General features: G+C 47.3%; 1 protein-coding gene across 12 annotated transcripts in view; it reads left to right on the top strand.

The window, feature by feature from the left end:
* MTMR1 (myotubularin related protein 1) overlaps positions 1 to 14,742 on the top strand; it is a 449,026-nt gene that overhangs the window by 395,045 nt on the left and 39,239 nt on the right. For all 12 annotated transcript variants that reach the window (XM_086918594.1, XM_086918596.1, XM_086918593.1 and 9 more), the window contains one exon: positions 8,541 to 8,717. In XM_086918594.1, coding sequence (XP_086774720.1) covers positions 8,541 to 8,717 — 177 coding nt within the window. The remainder of the gene's footprint in view (positions 1 to 8,540; positions 8,718 to 14,742) is intronic.

The following is a 14,742-nucleotide window of genomic DNA, read 5'->3' as shown; positions in this document are numbered from 1 at the left end:
CGGAAACATTTGTTAAGCCAGACAAAGGTGCGCCAGGGAGTTTCGAATGCATGATAGAACTTTTCGCTGCACCAGTGTCCAACAGAAAAGGCTCAACGACGCCCGAGGTGGCAACTGCGACGTAAGGCCCTCTCTGATCAACCGGAACTGATACTACTCCCTCTCTTTGTTCATGGCTGTCCTAGTAATTACTATCATCGATATTGTGATCAACATAATATTTGTCTACATTGTACTGAGCAGATCTGCTTTGTGAGGATCCACGTTGATCAAAGCAATTGTTAGAATCGGAAGAATTATTGGAACGATCAGTTTGAACACCACGACCTCTACCACGTGATGCTTGTTGGGGGCCGCTACGACCTCCTCTAGAAGAATTACCGCTGTTTCGATCACGCAAAACCGGACAATCGAATTTCAGATGACCCTCGTTCCGACAATAGGCACACTGATTGTACCCCAACGAAGATCTGTAAGAAGAGGAGTCATTTCGAGATTGCGATCTGCTCGACTGAGACTGCGGCCTATTCCGCTGTTGCGAATCGTTCTGATTTGAACGTGGAGGATACGCTTGCTGCAACAACACTTTAGTTTTGAACTCTTTCATCTTTTTATCAGCGCGGTCATTCTCTTCTTTCTCTCTGTTCTCATAATATTGTGCTGTGGCCAATATTTGAGCAGAAGTAGAAACAGCCCAAGCACTTTCTGAATTACGCAATTTGTTGCTTAAGTCAGGCAGCAAATTTGAAACAAACTTATCCACAAACAATCGCTGTCCACCCTCAGTACCCATATCCTGACCACTATGGTCAATGAATGCCTCCTCAAATCTCGTAAAGAAATCAGAGACACTCTCGTCCTTCTTTTGCTTGCAAGCGGACAGTTTGTCCCAATTCACCTTCATAGCTGGCATAAGCGTTTTCATTAGAGTAATAATTCTCTGAGGTAAGGCCGTGATTAACTGTTCAGGTTTAGCCCCACCAACTTGCAAGGCATCCGCCGCTATAAGAGCAGCCCAATCACCACCTAATTCTGCCACATGGTTTTCTTGGCGGATCTTTGCCCAAACCGGTTGCGGAACTACGTTACCGAACAACATATCAATGTCGGCAAGGTTCATGACCGTAGCATCCACAAGCTGTGACAATTCTTTATAGTACCCTGCAGGATTTTTGCGAGGGTCAGGCAAAGATTGTTTTACCTGCAAGACTTCTGACCGTTTCCACGGGAGGTGTATCCACACTCTCTGGAAGTATGGGGGAATAATGGGATTAGCATTAGGATCGCCAGGCATATACACCGGTGGAACCTCACGCATGGGATACTGACCAGGCGCTCCCAACGGTCCCTCAATGTCTTCTACGTAGAAGGACGAAAAGACAATAATTGCTCGACAGCACGTCGAACATTGGTGCCCACCAACATTCCGCTCGCAAACTGGAGCTGAAGGTTAGTCAGAGCAGTCAATACCTCATCAGATGCGTCAGCCGATATTAGGTCACGTAAAGCCTTGCACATTTCTTCAAACACGAACCTTTGTGTCGGTATATTGAATTGGCAAAACGTATCTAACACTACACGAGGAGGATTTTGAAAGGGGTATTTCATCCAACCCATAGCCATATTATACAATGAGTCACGCTCCCTACCACCAGGAAGCTGACTTCGTCTTTGAGGACCGTCCGAACCAGCGGACTCAAGAATCGGACCAAGAGAATTAAAGAAGTTAGCAGCTACAGAGGGGGTGCGACGTCGAACAGACGGAGACAAAGAGTAACCCAACGGGGTAACAAGAGAAGTACCAGAAACAGAGGGAGCAGCAGGAGAGACCAGAACAGTAGAGGCAGCGGGAGCAGGAGTATGAGGAAGTACAAGCGGAGGAGCAGTAGGGACAGAAGCAGGTAGAGGAGCAGGGACAGCTGGAAGTACAGGGACAGGAGCTGGTTGGGGAGCAGGAACAGGGGGAATCACAGGAGCGGTGGTACCCTGTACATACGGAGGTGGTGACTTCATGAGATAAGACATTAAGGGGTCCTCGGTACCTTCCTCCTTTTTATCCGTATCCGCCGGTAAAGCAGGATAGCACTTATCTACAGACATACGTTGCAATCTATCGAAAACTTCCTTTTCCTTTTCCTCCTTATCTCGCTGAAACTGCTCTGCTTTCCTTACCGTGGTAACAACTCCATACCTCTGATTACGTTTAGTCTGTCTGATTTCTCTCTGTTTGGCTTCCTTACGCCACAACCGAAAGGCATCAAACATGGCCGGCCTTGATTTTTTCTGAAACAATTTAGCCTCAAGATTATCTAAAATCGGGGTCTCGAAGCTACCATGAGGTGGTCAACTAAGGACACCATCCTTTTTAGTATAGCGAATCCAATATTCATTAAAGGTAATCGGACCTAACCCGTGCTTACTATAGAGCTCATAAGTTGGAGTTCCAACCGGAGGTATCGGACACGAGTCCTCCAGTCGGGAATCCGTACCACAACGTCTAAAACAACTGAACAAAGTACTGCGACCAGGCATCTTGCACACTAGCCGAGTTTCACAAACTTCAAGGGTTATGGGATTTACCAAGTCCCTGCAAAGAGCAAAAACCCTCGGTTTTTGGCGACTGCAGACGTCAAATATCACAACAAAGAACCAAGTACTAAGAACCACAAATGCAATGGAACCATGCAACAACTAAGCAACCACAACTAAGGACTCTGGGAGCGACCCACAAATACTTAACTCAAAGATCGATGGCGTCACCAGGAAGGCCCGTCAATCGTCTCGCTGTACCAAGGTCTACGCCAGGCGCTAAAACAGGTCTACAGTCAGGGCAGCAGTCCGTCGCAGCCGTCAGGAGGCGGGAATCTTCGCGGGAAAAGTCGTCGGGCCACTTATTTCGACAACAGGATCGATGAAGCGGGGTGCACCTTCCCTCGGAGATTTCACACGAAGTTCCTCACGATCGTCGGGCTGGGACTGGTACCACTGATGCAGCCCCACGTCGGGCGCCAACTGAAGGACTGGGTTATGCTAAGACCCAGCGGTGCCAGGGATAACACCTAAAACCTTCGTGGGTAACCTGTTCCGGCGTACAAATGACAGAGACACGGGACACTTCCTTCGGCATCAAAGATTCGAGGTTTATTGCTGCAGGGAACACAGAAGTCACGAGAAGTACAACGTGTGTAGGTTCGAGGAGACTGCTTCAAATTGCTACTGCGGGTCGCTCCTTTTATACACATTTCTCTCATAGGTTAACATTGTACACAAAGGTTTACAACTCGGTTCCCATCGTAATCTCCAAGAGGGGTTGCTTTGATGCATTCAGGGCCCGGAACATACGTGCGGAAACATTTGTTGGTTCCCAACTGTAAAACACATCTTCCCACCATTAGTACATTCCAATTGGCAGTAAACAGATCGAAGAAGGAACAGAAAACAGGTGCAGAGGAAGACGGAAACAGTGGGGAGATCGGAAAGGGTGTAAAAGGGGTGGTATCGGGAAACACGAGCTACAGGCATCAAAGGGACGTGCCTAATGAGATGCACGGCTGAGACAATAGACCGGCACGGCAAGATGAGCCTCGAGCGGGGCCATCTGCCTTACAGTGTCATCCCCCTCATCATAAAGACACTTTCAAAGGAAACGTGTCTTCCGCAAGAGTCTTAGGAATCCCAGGGTCGCGAAGCGGACAGCGTCCGTTCGCTGGCTACTTGAGGGCAAGAGACAAAATGGATGCCGCATCTAAGATGGAACCCGTGGGTACAGATAGAGAAACCCACAAAACAAACGAACGGTTTAGGCTAGCACAGCGAAACTGCGTACACCCACTAAACTCGTCATTTGCGGTTCATAGATACCAGACTCGACCATATTCGTACGAGTCGAAAACACCACTTACGATCGTCACGGAACCTCACCCTGACAAAGTTACAGACCGGTGGGGATGCTCCAAGCAAATGAGTATCCTATGTATCCCTGGGTCAACACGTTTCAGCCATCACACCAATGTCTCATTGGGCTAAATGGCTTTCATAAGGGCCTCACAAGGATCCAGTTAGTATTCTATTTGTGCGCTATCAATTGTGAAAATTCCGTTCACCATGCCCATACATGTCATACATAGCAACCCATTTGGTCTCTGTTTGCATTTCTACTAACCGGATCCTTGTGAGGTCCTGACAAAAGCCAACTAGCCCGATGAGGCATTGGTGTGATGGCTATAACATGTTGACCCAGGGATACAGAGGATTCTAAAGTGTGTGTATAGCATCAAGCTAGGTTTTGAGGCCCACACTGGGAGTGTGCCGCATATTTGTGATAGACCAAGCCTCCGTGCTAAGAGCCTGGTTTTATGGACGCCTTTAATTGTTTAAAACAGGTAGCTCTGTGGAATTGGCGATTTGCAAATAAACATCACCATGAGTGTGTGTGCTTTTGAAGCATTCCATATCTTTTGCCCACAACAATAAGTTTATTTGTGTATTCGTTGCAAGTTTAAAAGCATCATTGGGTATGTTTTCTTCCCAGAAATGATGTTGTCCACCATCTTTAAAGCCTCACTTCTGGCGTTTTGCTGCCATCATGAATCTCTTTCCAGATAAATGATCTTAGTGTATCCGGCAAGCACTTTCTTAGTGATGACATATACTTAAGAAGGACACCTTGCTGTACAGGCCCTTGATCTCGTAGTCTAAACTCTCAGCAAATTAGTGCTGGTGAAGTATGCTGCAAAAGGTGGAATATGAGGTGGAAAACCTTGCACTGAGAGCTGTTCAGAAATAATTTAGCTTCCATGGGAAAGCTCCTGACCCATAAGCAGATTTTCGTGTCAATTTTACTTTGATTGCCAGCAAATTTAGTTTTCCAGGTTGGGGTGGGTATTTGATTGTTTTTTTTTAAAGCGGTGATGAGTGAAGCCAGGCGAGGTTTCAGTGTGTTTAGCTGGAGTCTGGGAATTGGAGCCAGAGCCCCAAATATTTTCCACCAAATTGCCTCCCAAGTGCAATTTTCCCTTCTTCTTATGACCGCCTCCAAAGATAACTCTTGTTTTTTTTTAAGATTCACTGACATTCATTTGTTTGTACAGTATAGGGCAAGCGTGTTCAGCAAGTTTTGTAAACCATTTGGAGTTAAGCTCAGAAGAACTTTGGGCTTCATGCATCAAAATTGAAAATTGAGACTACCTAATTGCGAATTCCTAAAAATTACAATTGGATAATTGCAATTTACAATGCATGAAACTCAAAGAGTTTCAGATAGCGATTCCTAGGGGGTCGTAAATTGCGCTACGGCATTAATATTAATGCGGTAGATTGCAATTTGCGATCCCCTGAGAATCGCAAAAATCACTGGGATGGTGGCCTGCTGCGGTCAGCAGATCACCATGTCGGTGATTGCTTTTAAATAAAGCATTCTTTTTTTTTTGTGAAGCAGCCTGTTTTCCTTAAAGGAAAACAAGATGCTTTACAAAAAGTCAAATGAAAAGTTTTCTTTTCATTTTTTAAGACCAGGCAGTCGTCCTTGGGACCACTGCCTGCTCTTAAAAATGCTTTTACAACTATTCACAAAGGGGAAGGGTCCCCCTTGGGACCCCTTCCCATTTGCGAATGGGTTACCACCTACTTGAAGTAGGTGGTAATATGCAAATGTTTTGCGACTGCATTCACGGTCATAAAACATTCATGCATACAGTTAGGATTCCGTTTTTGGAAGGAACGCCCTAAGCACGTCCTTTCCGAATACCAAATTGCAAACCTATTTTGCCATTGGTAATAGGTTACAGAATCACAAATTAGGGTTTGCTGCATCTGTAAAGCTTTTTTTGCGTTTGCAAACGGGCCGATTCTGCGAATCCGCCCATTTACGAAGGCAAAATACTTGATGCATGTGCCCCATAGTCATCACCTTATTGTACTGACTTCCGCAATTGTTGCTCCAATTTTGGTTAATGTAAGTGCGCCTTGTCCAACGTTTTGCTTGGGTCAGAAAAAGAGGTTGAACCAGAGTGGGGCGAGTACACACCCTTGTTTAAGACCTCTCCCAGTTCTAATTGCCTTATTCGTGCCATGGCTCACCTTGCCCAAGATCAGTACCTCTTGTAGAAATTTTGTCGGGATGTTCCATTTATATCAGTTTCTGCCACAGCAAATTCCTATCCACTTGGTCAAAAGATTTAGAGAAATGAATTAATCTTGTGCAGAATGGTTCCTTTTTCTGAGTATATTTCTCTGTCAGCATGGTGAAAGCCACAAGATTGTTGGTTGTACTTGACTTGGGCCGAAAGTCTGTTTGATTTCGTGGAATCAGGCCTGATTTTTCCGCCCTGCATTCCAGTTCTTTTAATAAGATGTCGAGAAAAATATTTGAGTCAGTGTCTAGTAATGCAATCATTCGATAGCTGTCTGGACCTGAGTAGGGAACTCTGGTATGAAGTTTTCTTGGAGGCAGAAGTTGTACTACTGGAAGGGATGTTTACTCCAGAACCCCAGATCATACTTGTAAATGGATGCTGGCAGTCTATTTAGGCCCAGCACCCCATTTATCTGATTTTCTTTTATTTGTGCTTTAATTGTGGTTTTGGAAAAGAAAGTTGGGGTGTCAATCTTGAAATCCGCATACAATGGACTTAGGTCTCTAGAGTAATAAAGGGATCCAATGTGGGATAGCCAGACTTGTTGCAGGACATGGTTGCCAGACAAAAAAGTGGGGCCATGCTCTAGCTGTTTAATTAGGGCCCAGTTGTGCTCGCCTTGCCTCCCAAATTGCTTTTTTTGTATTCATTCTTTAGCTCTTTAAATGCAGGCACGTGAGGTCCGGATACATGTGAATGTTGATTTGCCTTTGGTGCTGTAATTGCATTTTTCTGACATTTGAGTGCGCTGGTATACCACCTCCTTTGGGTTCAAGTAGACACTCACTATTAAGACGGATTTCTCTTTAGTGTCAACTTTCCAATCCCTAATCTGTACTGCTTGCTGTTCTCAATTGAGGTTGCATTTGGAGCTTTGTTAAGAGTCACATAGATGCTCAGCCCACCTTTTGCCCTGCCTTTTGCTCCACTTCTTGCAGCTGGTCTGTGTAACTGTGAGTAGCCCATGCTCCATGTCTCTTGGAGACATATTTTATCAAACGACCGTAGGTGGGTTCCTAATTCCGGGTCTAACGCAATCTTGGTTGCTCCTACTATGTTCCTTGATATTAGAGAGCTCTTGCTGTAGTGGCTTACAATGGAACTTCTTGTCAATGTCTAAGTACTAGGATCATTTATGGAGAGCGTCTGTAAGCCAATCGATGTTCAAATTGCAGGTCAATGTCAAACCAGCGCACCCAGCCATGTGCGCTGCTGATATGATGACTGGTTTGCTGTAGCTTATCTGAGGCATCTTTCACGTTTGTTAGGACAATTGTCGCGTTCTCTGGGATCTACAGTCATAACAGGGATGTGCTGTTGGCTGCAGGTTCAGCAAATGAGGGTATATCTCTGCGAGCAAACAGTGCAAAGTGCTTCCCCGGCACTGTGGCCTAGTATGCACACCATGAATTAGGCCTTTTGAAAATGTATTTTGGTAGATTCCCTTTTCTCTCCTGGTCCTGGCACCAAGAACGCTACATAGTCCAAATCTTTAGTGTTCATTTTATCCAGTCCTGGGAGGGCAGAAAAAATGTTGAATATGTTGACCTATTTAAAATGTCCCAAGGTCCTCAAGATTTGTAGCTGGGGCAGAAAACTAAGGTGGCCGCTGATAAAAGCATGGCTGTTGTCTCGGTTTTGTTTTTCAGCAGCTCGAGGTTAGTACTAGAAGCAGGAGGGTTGTTATCTTGAGGGCATGTTGGCTTCTGGACTTTATTAGAGCGCCCCTCGGGCCTTCTTTTATGAAGCTAGTGCACACAGGTGAAAAATGGGTGTTCATTGTGGCCAACTGGCTGAATTGTCCCAGTCGATTGGTTGTATTAGTGACTTGCATTAGCACTAATAATGATTATCATTGTTACTGTGGAATTGGTGCAGGTTCTACCCAGGTAGGTTTTTTGCTATATTATGAATCTGTTGGTTTTAATGCATTTCATTTCTTCTTGTTTACCCATAGGTTATTATACCCTATAGCTACAATAATTTTCACCAGAACACATGTACACTATTCAAACTGTATAATCTGCCCGGAACAATGTATGAAGTTATTTTAAAGTAAGAAGTATTGAAGCTGGTTTTATGGGTCATTTGACCCAAAACTATTAATTTGGGATTTGACACCTTTACATTTTGATCTTTTATTGAGCTGCACATGAAATGATTGTATGTTTCGGTAGAGTTGATACTTGGATAGAAAGCTCTTACTAAATTATAAGAGGATTCGATTATTTTAAGATGTGCAGTGCATTTGTTTCAGATTGTACTGAGTCTTATCATGTATATCTAAGTATTTTAAAACCTATCTTGTATTGCCACTGGTAAGGGTGAAGTAAATAAATACATTTGAATGTGGGAATATTTTGATAAATGATAAAATATTAAAATCCTGATTTCTTCCCTGGTTAGGAGCTGCACACAAGAACAATTTCATTGTGGTCCTACGTCAACAGTCAAGTAGAAGAATTTACTAACCCCTTCTATGTAAATTATGAGAATCATGTGCTATATCCTGTCGCCAGTCTGAGCCATTTGGAATTGTGGGTGAACTATTATGTGCGATGGAATCCGAGGATGAGACCTCAGGTATTTATAATGAATAACCTTCTTCTTTGGTTTCTGCTTGCTATGTCTTTTGATGAGTATTTTGCTTTCTAAAATAATCAGATATCATCCAGCTACAACAGCTTCCTTTAGAGATCACGCAAAAACATTGTAAGGTGAATATGGATCCTGTGAGTTCTGGGGAGTTGTAATGACATGAATGCAAAGCTTGCTACATGCTTCATAACATGGATTTATTTGTGGCACTTTCAAGCTGTTGTACAGCAAACTAAATAATGTGTCTGTAGTGAAAGAAGGCACAATTCTCTATTTTAACGTTCGTTTGCACCACGGTTAACCATCTTCAGCATGAAAATATAAGCAGCCCTTTTTGATTTTTAATTCCAAGCAGAGTTGCACAGATAGCAACACTTCATTGGGGATACATGCTCTATTGTGGTTGCTGTGAAATAGTTTGTAAATGCAGTTCTTGAACAGCAGTACCTAATGCTGCAACATTACAGCATTCAAAGTTACAACTAGGGTGCACAATAAATGACAATAGAGTTGATGTAATAATAGATGCAGAATAGAAATTTGCCTAGACTATGAGAAGGTAAGTTTCAATTCTATTAAGGACGCGAAGGCGAGGATTATGCTCATTCTCTCTTCGCTTTTATTCAACAAAATTTCACATCAGCTCATCACCAAACTTGTAAAACTACATTTCCCAGAAACAGGAAAAACACAACAGTCTCTTTGCAGTCCTTCTATAGTGTCCATGAATCCTGGCCAATAACCGATGCTGACACCCCTTGCACTTCCTCTTTCTTCGCTGGAGGATCCCTTCCATCATTAACCAGTCAGCTTCGCATTGTCGTTTCCTGAAAGAAATCACAGTAATCAAACACCATTCCTCAACCATGAAGGAAGCCAAGTAAAATAGCAACACAACTGAATCAGGTCAGTATTATAACATTACTACTTCCATCATTAAGGCATAGAACCATTCGAGGGAGTTTCATAAATCAGAAAAGTCAAAAGGCAACTACTTACCACCATACGGGGCGGGACAGCAACCCACGCGCTTGTTGGGAGGGATAATCTTCGCCTCCGCGTCCTTAATAGAATTGAAACTTACCTTCTCGTAGGCTAGGCAAATTTCTATTCTATGTCAGGACCGGATGCGAGGATTATGCTCCTTCAAAGTTTGTCAATCACCACCTGAGCCACATTCAGCAGCGGTGTAAAGTAAAACCTTTTAAAGGTTGAATCCGAGGACCAATCCGCTGCTCTCATCAAATCTTCCAGGCGCGCCCCTAGGCTGAACGCCTTTGAAGCCATTGCTCCTCTGGCAGAATGTGCACCGAAAGTGCTTGTACTAATGCCCGATTCCTGCATAATCCAATGCACCCAACGGGCTATCGTGGGCGAGGACACCGCCTTGAAAGGCTTTTTGAGGGCTATCAGGAGTTGTCATTCGCCCGGATGTCGAACTTCCTCCGTAGCTTCCTCATAAGCTTTCAAACATTGCACCACACAGAGTTTTGGTGTTTCCACAAAAGCAGGATAAGAAATCGTGCGAGTATTAGATTTGATCCTCCTACTCACCGTAAAGGTCACCCCTTCCGGGGAGAAAACTCTTGCCGTAATATCAAGAGCTCAAACATCTGAGACTCTTCTACATGACACCAGGCAAAGCAACATCGCCAACTTGGTGGACAATTCCTTCTGTGACAGAAAACAATTTGGTTGCCAAGATAACAGCAAGTTCAACACTTGATTCACGTCCCAAAGGACCGAAAAGCGTGGTTCCGGAGGAAGAGACAACCTAATGCCCCTAAGTAGTTTGCATACAAAAGGATGTTCCCCCAAGGGTGCTCCGTCAAGCGGAACATGTCCTGCCGAGATGGCCCAGCGGACAGTATTGACCGATCTATAGGCTAGGCCTTTCTGAGCCATTTCCGCTAGGTAGTTCAAAACATGAGTCAGATTGGCGACCACGGGATCCACTTCCCGCCGCATACACCAACATACCGACCATGTCCATGCTGATCGGTACTGCTTAGGCGTGCTGTCTGCCCACGCTCTGGACAGCAAGAGTTCAGCGTGGCGCGAAAGGCCAGGCAGGCGCCATCGTTGCCTGTAATCCGCCATGCCATCAGCTGGCGCAAGCCCTCCTCCACCAGCCGGTGGAGAGTCCCCTCCGGACTCAACAGGAGGCGGGGAGTTGGGAGTCGGATTGGAGAATCCCAAGAAAGTTCCAGTAGAACTGGAAACCAAACATTCGACCTCCAACATGGTGTTATCAGGACCACCGAGGACCTCTGCGCACCTGGGCTGCCACCCTGGTGATCATGGAGAACAGTGGAAATGCATAACCCTTCTCCAGTCCTGGGTGAATGCATTGGACGCCACCGCCAAGGGGTCCGGTCTCCAACTGAAGAACCGGGGAAGTTGGTGGTCCACACAACACGCAAAAAGGTCTATGGAGAAAGGACCACAACAGTCCTGAATCCAGCGGAAGACCTCCGGGTCCAATTTCCAAACACTGGCATCTCGGAGTTGACGGGAGTGCCAGTTGGCCACCAAGTTCTGCGTCGACGGAAGGTATTCCGTTATGACCGATACCTGATTGGAGAGGCAAAACTCACAAAACTGCTTCTCCAAGGTTGCTAGAGCCTTGGAACGTGTGCCGACCAGGTGATTGATGTACCTGACTGCGGTCACATTGTCCATCTTCAGAAGATGGACAATGCCCGATGCCTGAACCCTGTCTTTGGTCCAACAGCGGACCGCAAAAGAGCCCGCTAGCAATTCGAGGCAGTTGATATGAAGTTGCTGTTCTTGCGGAGACCAGCTTCCTCCTGTGGAGAATTTCCCACACCGTGCCCCCCAGCCGGACCGACTGGCTCTGACTATATGACCAAGTCAGGGGCCGAGCCGAAGATGACTCTCCGGTTCCAAGCCTCCATGTGGGAAAGCCACCACTCCAATTCGTCGCTAACTTCGCCAGTCAGCGGAACCACCTGAGAATACGTGAGGCCCTTCTGGAGGTGGTGCGCCTTTAAACGCTGCAGGGCCCTGTAGTGTGACGGCCCCGGAAAGATTGCCTGAATGGAGGCTGAGAAAAGACCCACAAGCCGAACTATCTGAAGCAAGGATGTCCCTTGCTTGGCTAAGGTCTGACGAATCTCGTGGCGGATCTTCGCTACCTTTCGAGAAGGGAGGCTGAGAGTTACCGATACGGAATATATCACAGACCCGAAGAAGGAGGCCTGCTGAGTCGGGCGAGAAGAGATTTCTTCTTGTTGATCACGAATCCCAACTGTTGGAGCAGGAACACCAGTTGAGTCCTGAGTGTCACCGGACTCTGGGCCATGATAAGGATGTCATCCAAATAGACGATCAACCTGACACCCCGAGCCCGCAGGTACTCCACGGCCGGTTTGAGGACCTTGGTGAAGCACCATGGGGCAGAGGAGAGGCCGAACGGAAGACAACAAAACTCGTAGGCTTGACCCTGCCAAAGAAACTGAACAAACCGCCTGTGTGGAGGAAAAATTGGTACCACTAGGTACGCATCCTTCAAATCCAATCTCACCATCCAATCGAGTGGCTGGAGTACATCCCGAAGCAGGTGCATACCTTCCATTTTGAAGTGTCTGTACACCAGCCATTCGTTGAAATCTCGCAGACTGATCGCTGGTCGTTGACCCCCATCTGCTTTGTCCACTAAAAAGATGTTGCTGAGAAACCCCGTAGGGTGAATATCTGTGCGACAAATCACCCCTTTCCGCAGCAACTCCGCTACCTCCTCGCTCACCAGCGCATCATCTGCTGACGAGAATACTAGTGGCCGGGGCCGCACTCTTTGTCTGGGGGTCCCAAAAAACTCTATCTGGAAGCCCCTTACAGTCTGAAGCACCCTTGCGTCCCCCGTTAACGCTTCCCAAGCGGGGAAGAACTGCGCCAGCCTGCCCCCCACTCGCAGTTGCGCCACGGGCCAAACACTCACCATTGACATTGCCATCCTGTCCTCTGTAGCTTCCTCGTCCGCGGAATTTCTGCCCTCTTGTGGGATAGAAGTTGTTAAAGCGTTGGTCCGCCTGGTATTGGCCGCGTCCGGAGCCTTGCCCCCTTCCTTGGGGTTGCTGATTCTGTCCCCGGCCGGGCGGGCGGCTCCTGCCCCGACTGGCCCCGCGGAAAACCTGAGGGTTAAAAACCCGCTTTATGTTCGCCTGCACCTTATCTAAGGATGTGAAGGTCGCGACAAACTTTCCGAGCTCTTTAATAAACGGCTCGCCAAATAAGCCGCCTTGCGCCGAGGCCCCTGCCTCTGAACAGGCCAAATCCCCTAGCTTGGGGTCCACTTTGATCAAGAGAGACCTACGCCTTTCTGTGGACAGGGCGCAGTTTGCGTTCCCCATAAAGCAAATCGCGCGCTGCGCCCACACCGACAAAACCTCAGGGTCAATCAGGGCACCTGAACTCCGAGCTTCCTCTGCCATGTCCAATATTTTTGTCATGGGACCGATGGCATCCAATAACTTGTCCTGGCATGCGCGCCAGGACCTATCTATCCCTTTCTTGGGGTCCTTGATAAATTTGGCGAGGAAGGTCGCCATCTTTCCCTCAATCTCCGGGGTGATTGCCACTTTGCCTGCCAGCGTAGGGTGGGGACATTCGTTTTCTAGGGGTTTTCTTAGACGGGACGCCACATATAGCGCTGCTTTTTCAGCTGGGACCCACTCTGCTGATCTAGTGTGCACAATGTCGTCGGGATCAAGCATATCTGCTACTCCAGTCCTCGGAGGGTCAGTAGACCCCGAAGGCCTCCACGACCTCGAGGAGCCAGCTTCGTCATCTGAAGCATCCGGGGTGTCCCTCCCTTGGGTCTGCGGGGAAGCTGGAGGGGGGTCTTCTACCTGGGGAACAGGTTGGGGCAACTCAATGGGGGCAGTATGCTCCAAGAACGCCTGCTTTAGGCGTTCTAACGCGTCTTTGTCAACGCCCTCCTCGCACTATTTCTTGGGGTGAGGGGGACCCTCGCTACTGGACTGAGATGACGCAGTCGCCCCCGCAGGGGTTGACGTGCCCGGGGCGACCTTTGCACATAGTTGATCAATGCGATCCGCTAAGCGTTGTTCCATGGGGGTCATCAGCTCGTTGACCTCCCTGTAAATGGAGTTATCCACCTTAGAATAAAACTCATCATCCCACTATAAGTAGGCCAACGAATCCTCTTCCTCATAATAGTCCTGTTCTACTGTGGTATCCATTAGGACCAAAGAAGCCGCAGTCAGCACACCCACACGTTTAATAGAGACTGGAAACCCTTACAATCAACACAAGGGAGGGCCCTTATATATATATATATAGGTATATATATATAGATTTAGGGCTGAGGGTCTCTCAGGCGTGACAGAAGGGCCAGAGGCACCAGAATTTACAGGGCAGTTAACCCCCCCAGGACACCTTACTCTCCCAACAAATCTCTAGGGAATCGCTCCTGCCTGCTCAGGTGTCCTTGTGAGCAGTGGCCTCAAGCCCCTTCACAGGTGGTACAGACCCGTGCCACCGGGCGAAGTAGGGCGAGCCCCTCGTGTGCAGCGCACAACTACCTACCCGCGAAGCGGGCATTATTGAAATGGGCAAAACGTACCGACCCAGGCCAGAACTGGGCGATTAGCAGGTCAGGCAAAGCGCAGACTATTGCGGTGACCGTAGCGCGTTGTGTGTGTTGCAGTAACTGACAGGATACACGCTCCGGGCACCGAGTCGCGACACCACCCACAGCGCCCTCTGGCGGACGGAGGACCGCACCGCGGTCGGGAAAGTGACGGAGCAACGCCAGGAGCGCGCTTACGTTCCCGCGGCTAGATAGGCAATCTGTAAAAGAACCAAACATATACAAATACCCTCAAGCAACCGCCCGTAGGCTAACCACAAAAACCCCACAACAGGAGCAAAAGGAATGCACTTATCTCGAGCTGCCGAGCAGCGAAGAAAGAGGAAGTGCAAGGGGTGTCAGCATCGGTTATTGGCCAGGATTCATGGACACTAT

Source organism: Lissotriton vulgaris, chromosome 4_1, assembly GCF_964263255.1.
Source record: "Lissotriton vulgaris chromosome 4_1, aLisVul1.2, whole genome shotgun sequence".
Taxonomy (NCBI): Eukaryota; Metazoa; Chordata; class Amphibia; order Caudata; family Salamandridae; genus Lissotriton; species Lissotriton vulgaris.
Note: the sequence above shows the minus strand (reverse complement) of the source record. Positions and strands in the feature narration are given on the sequence as shown.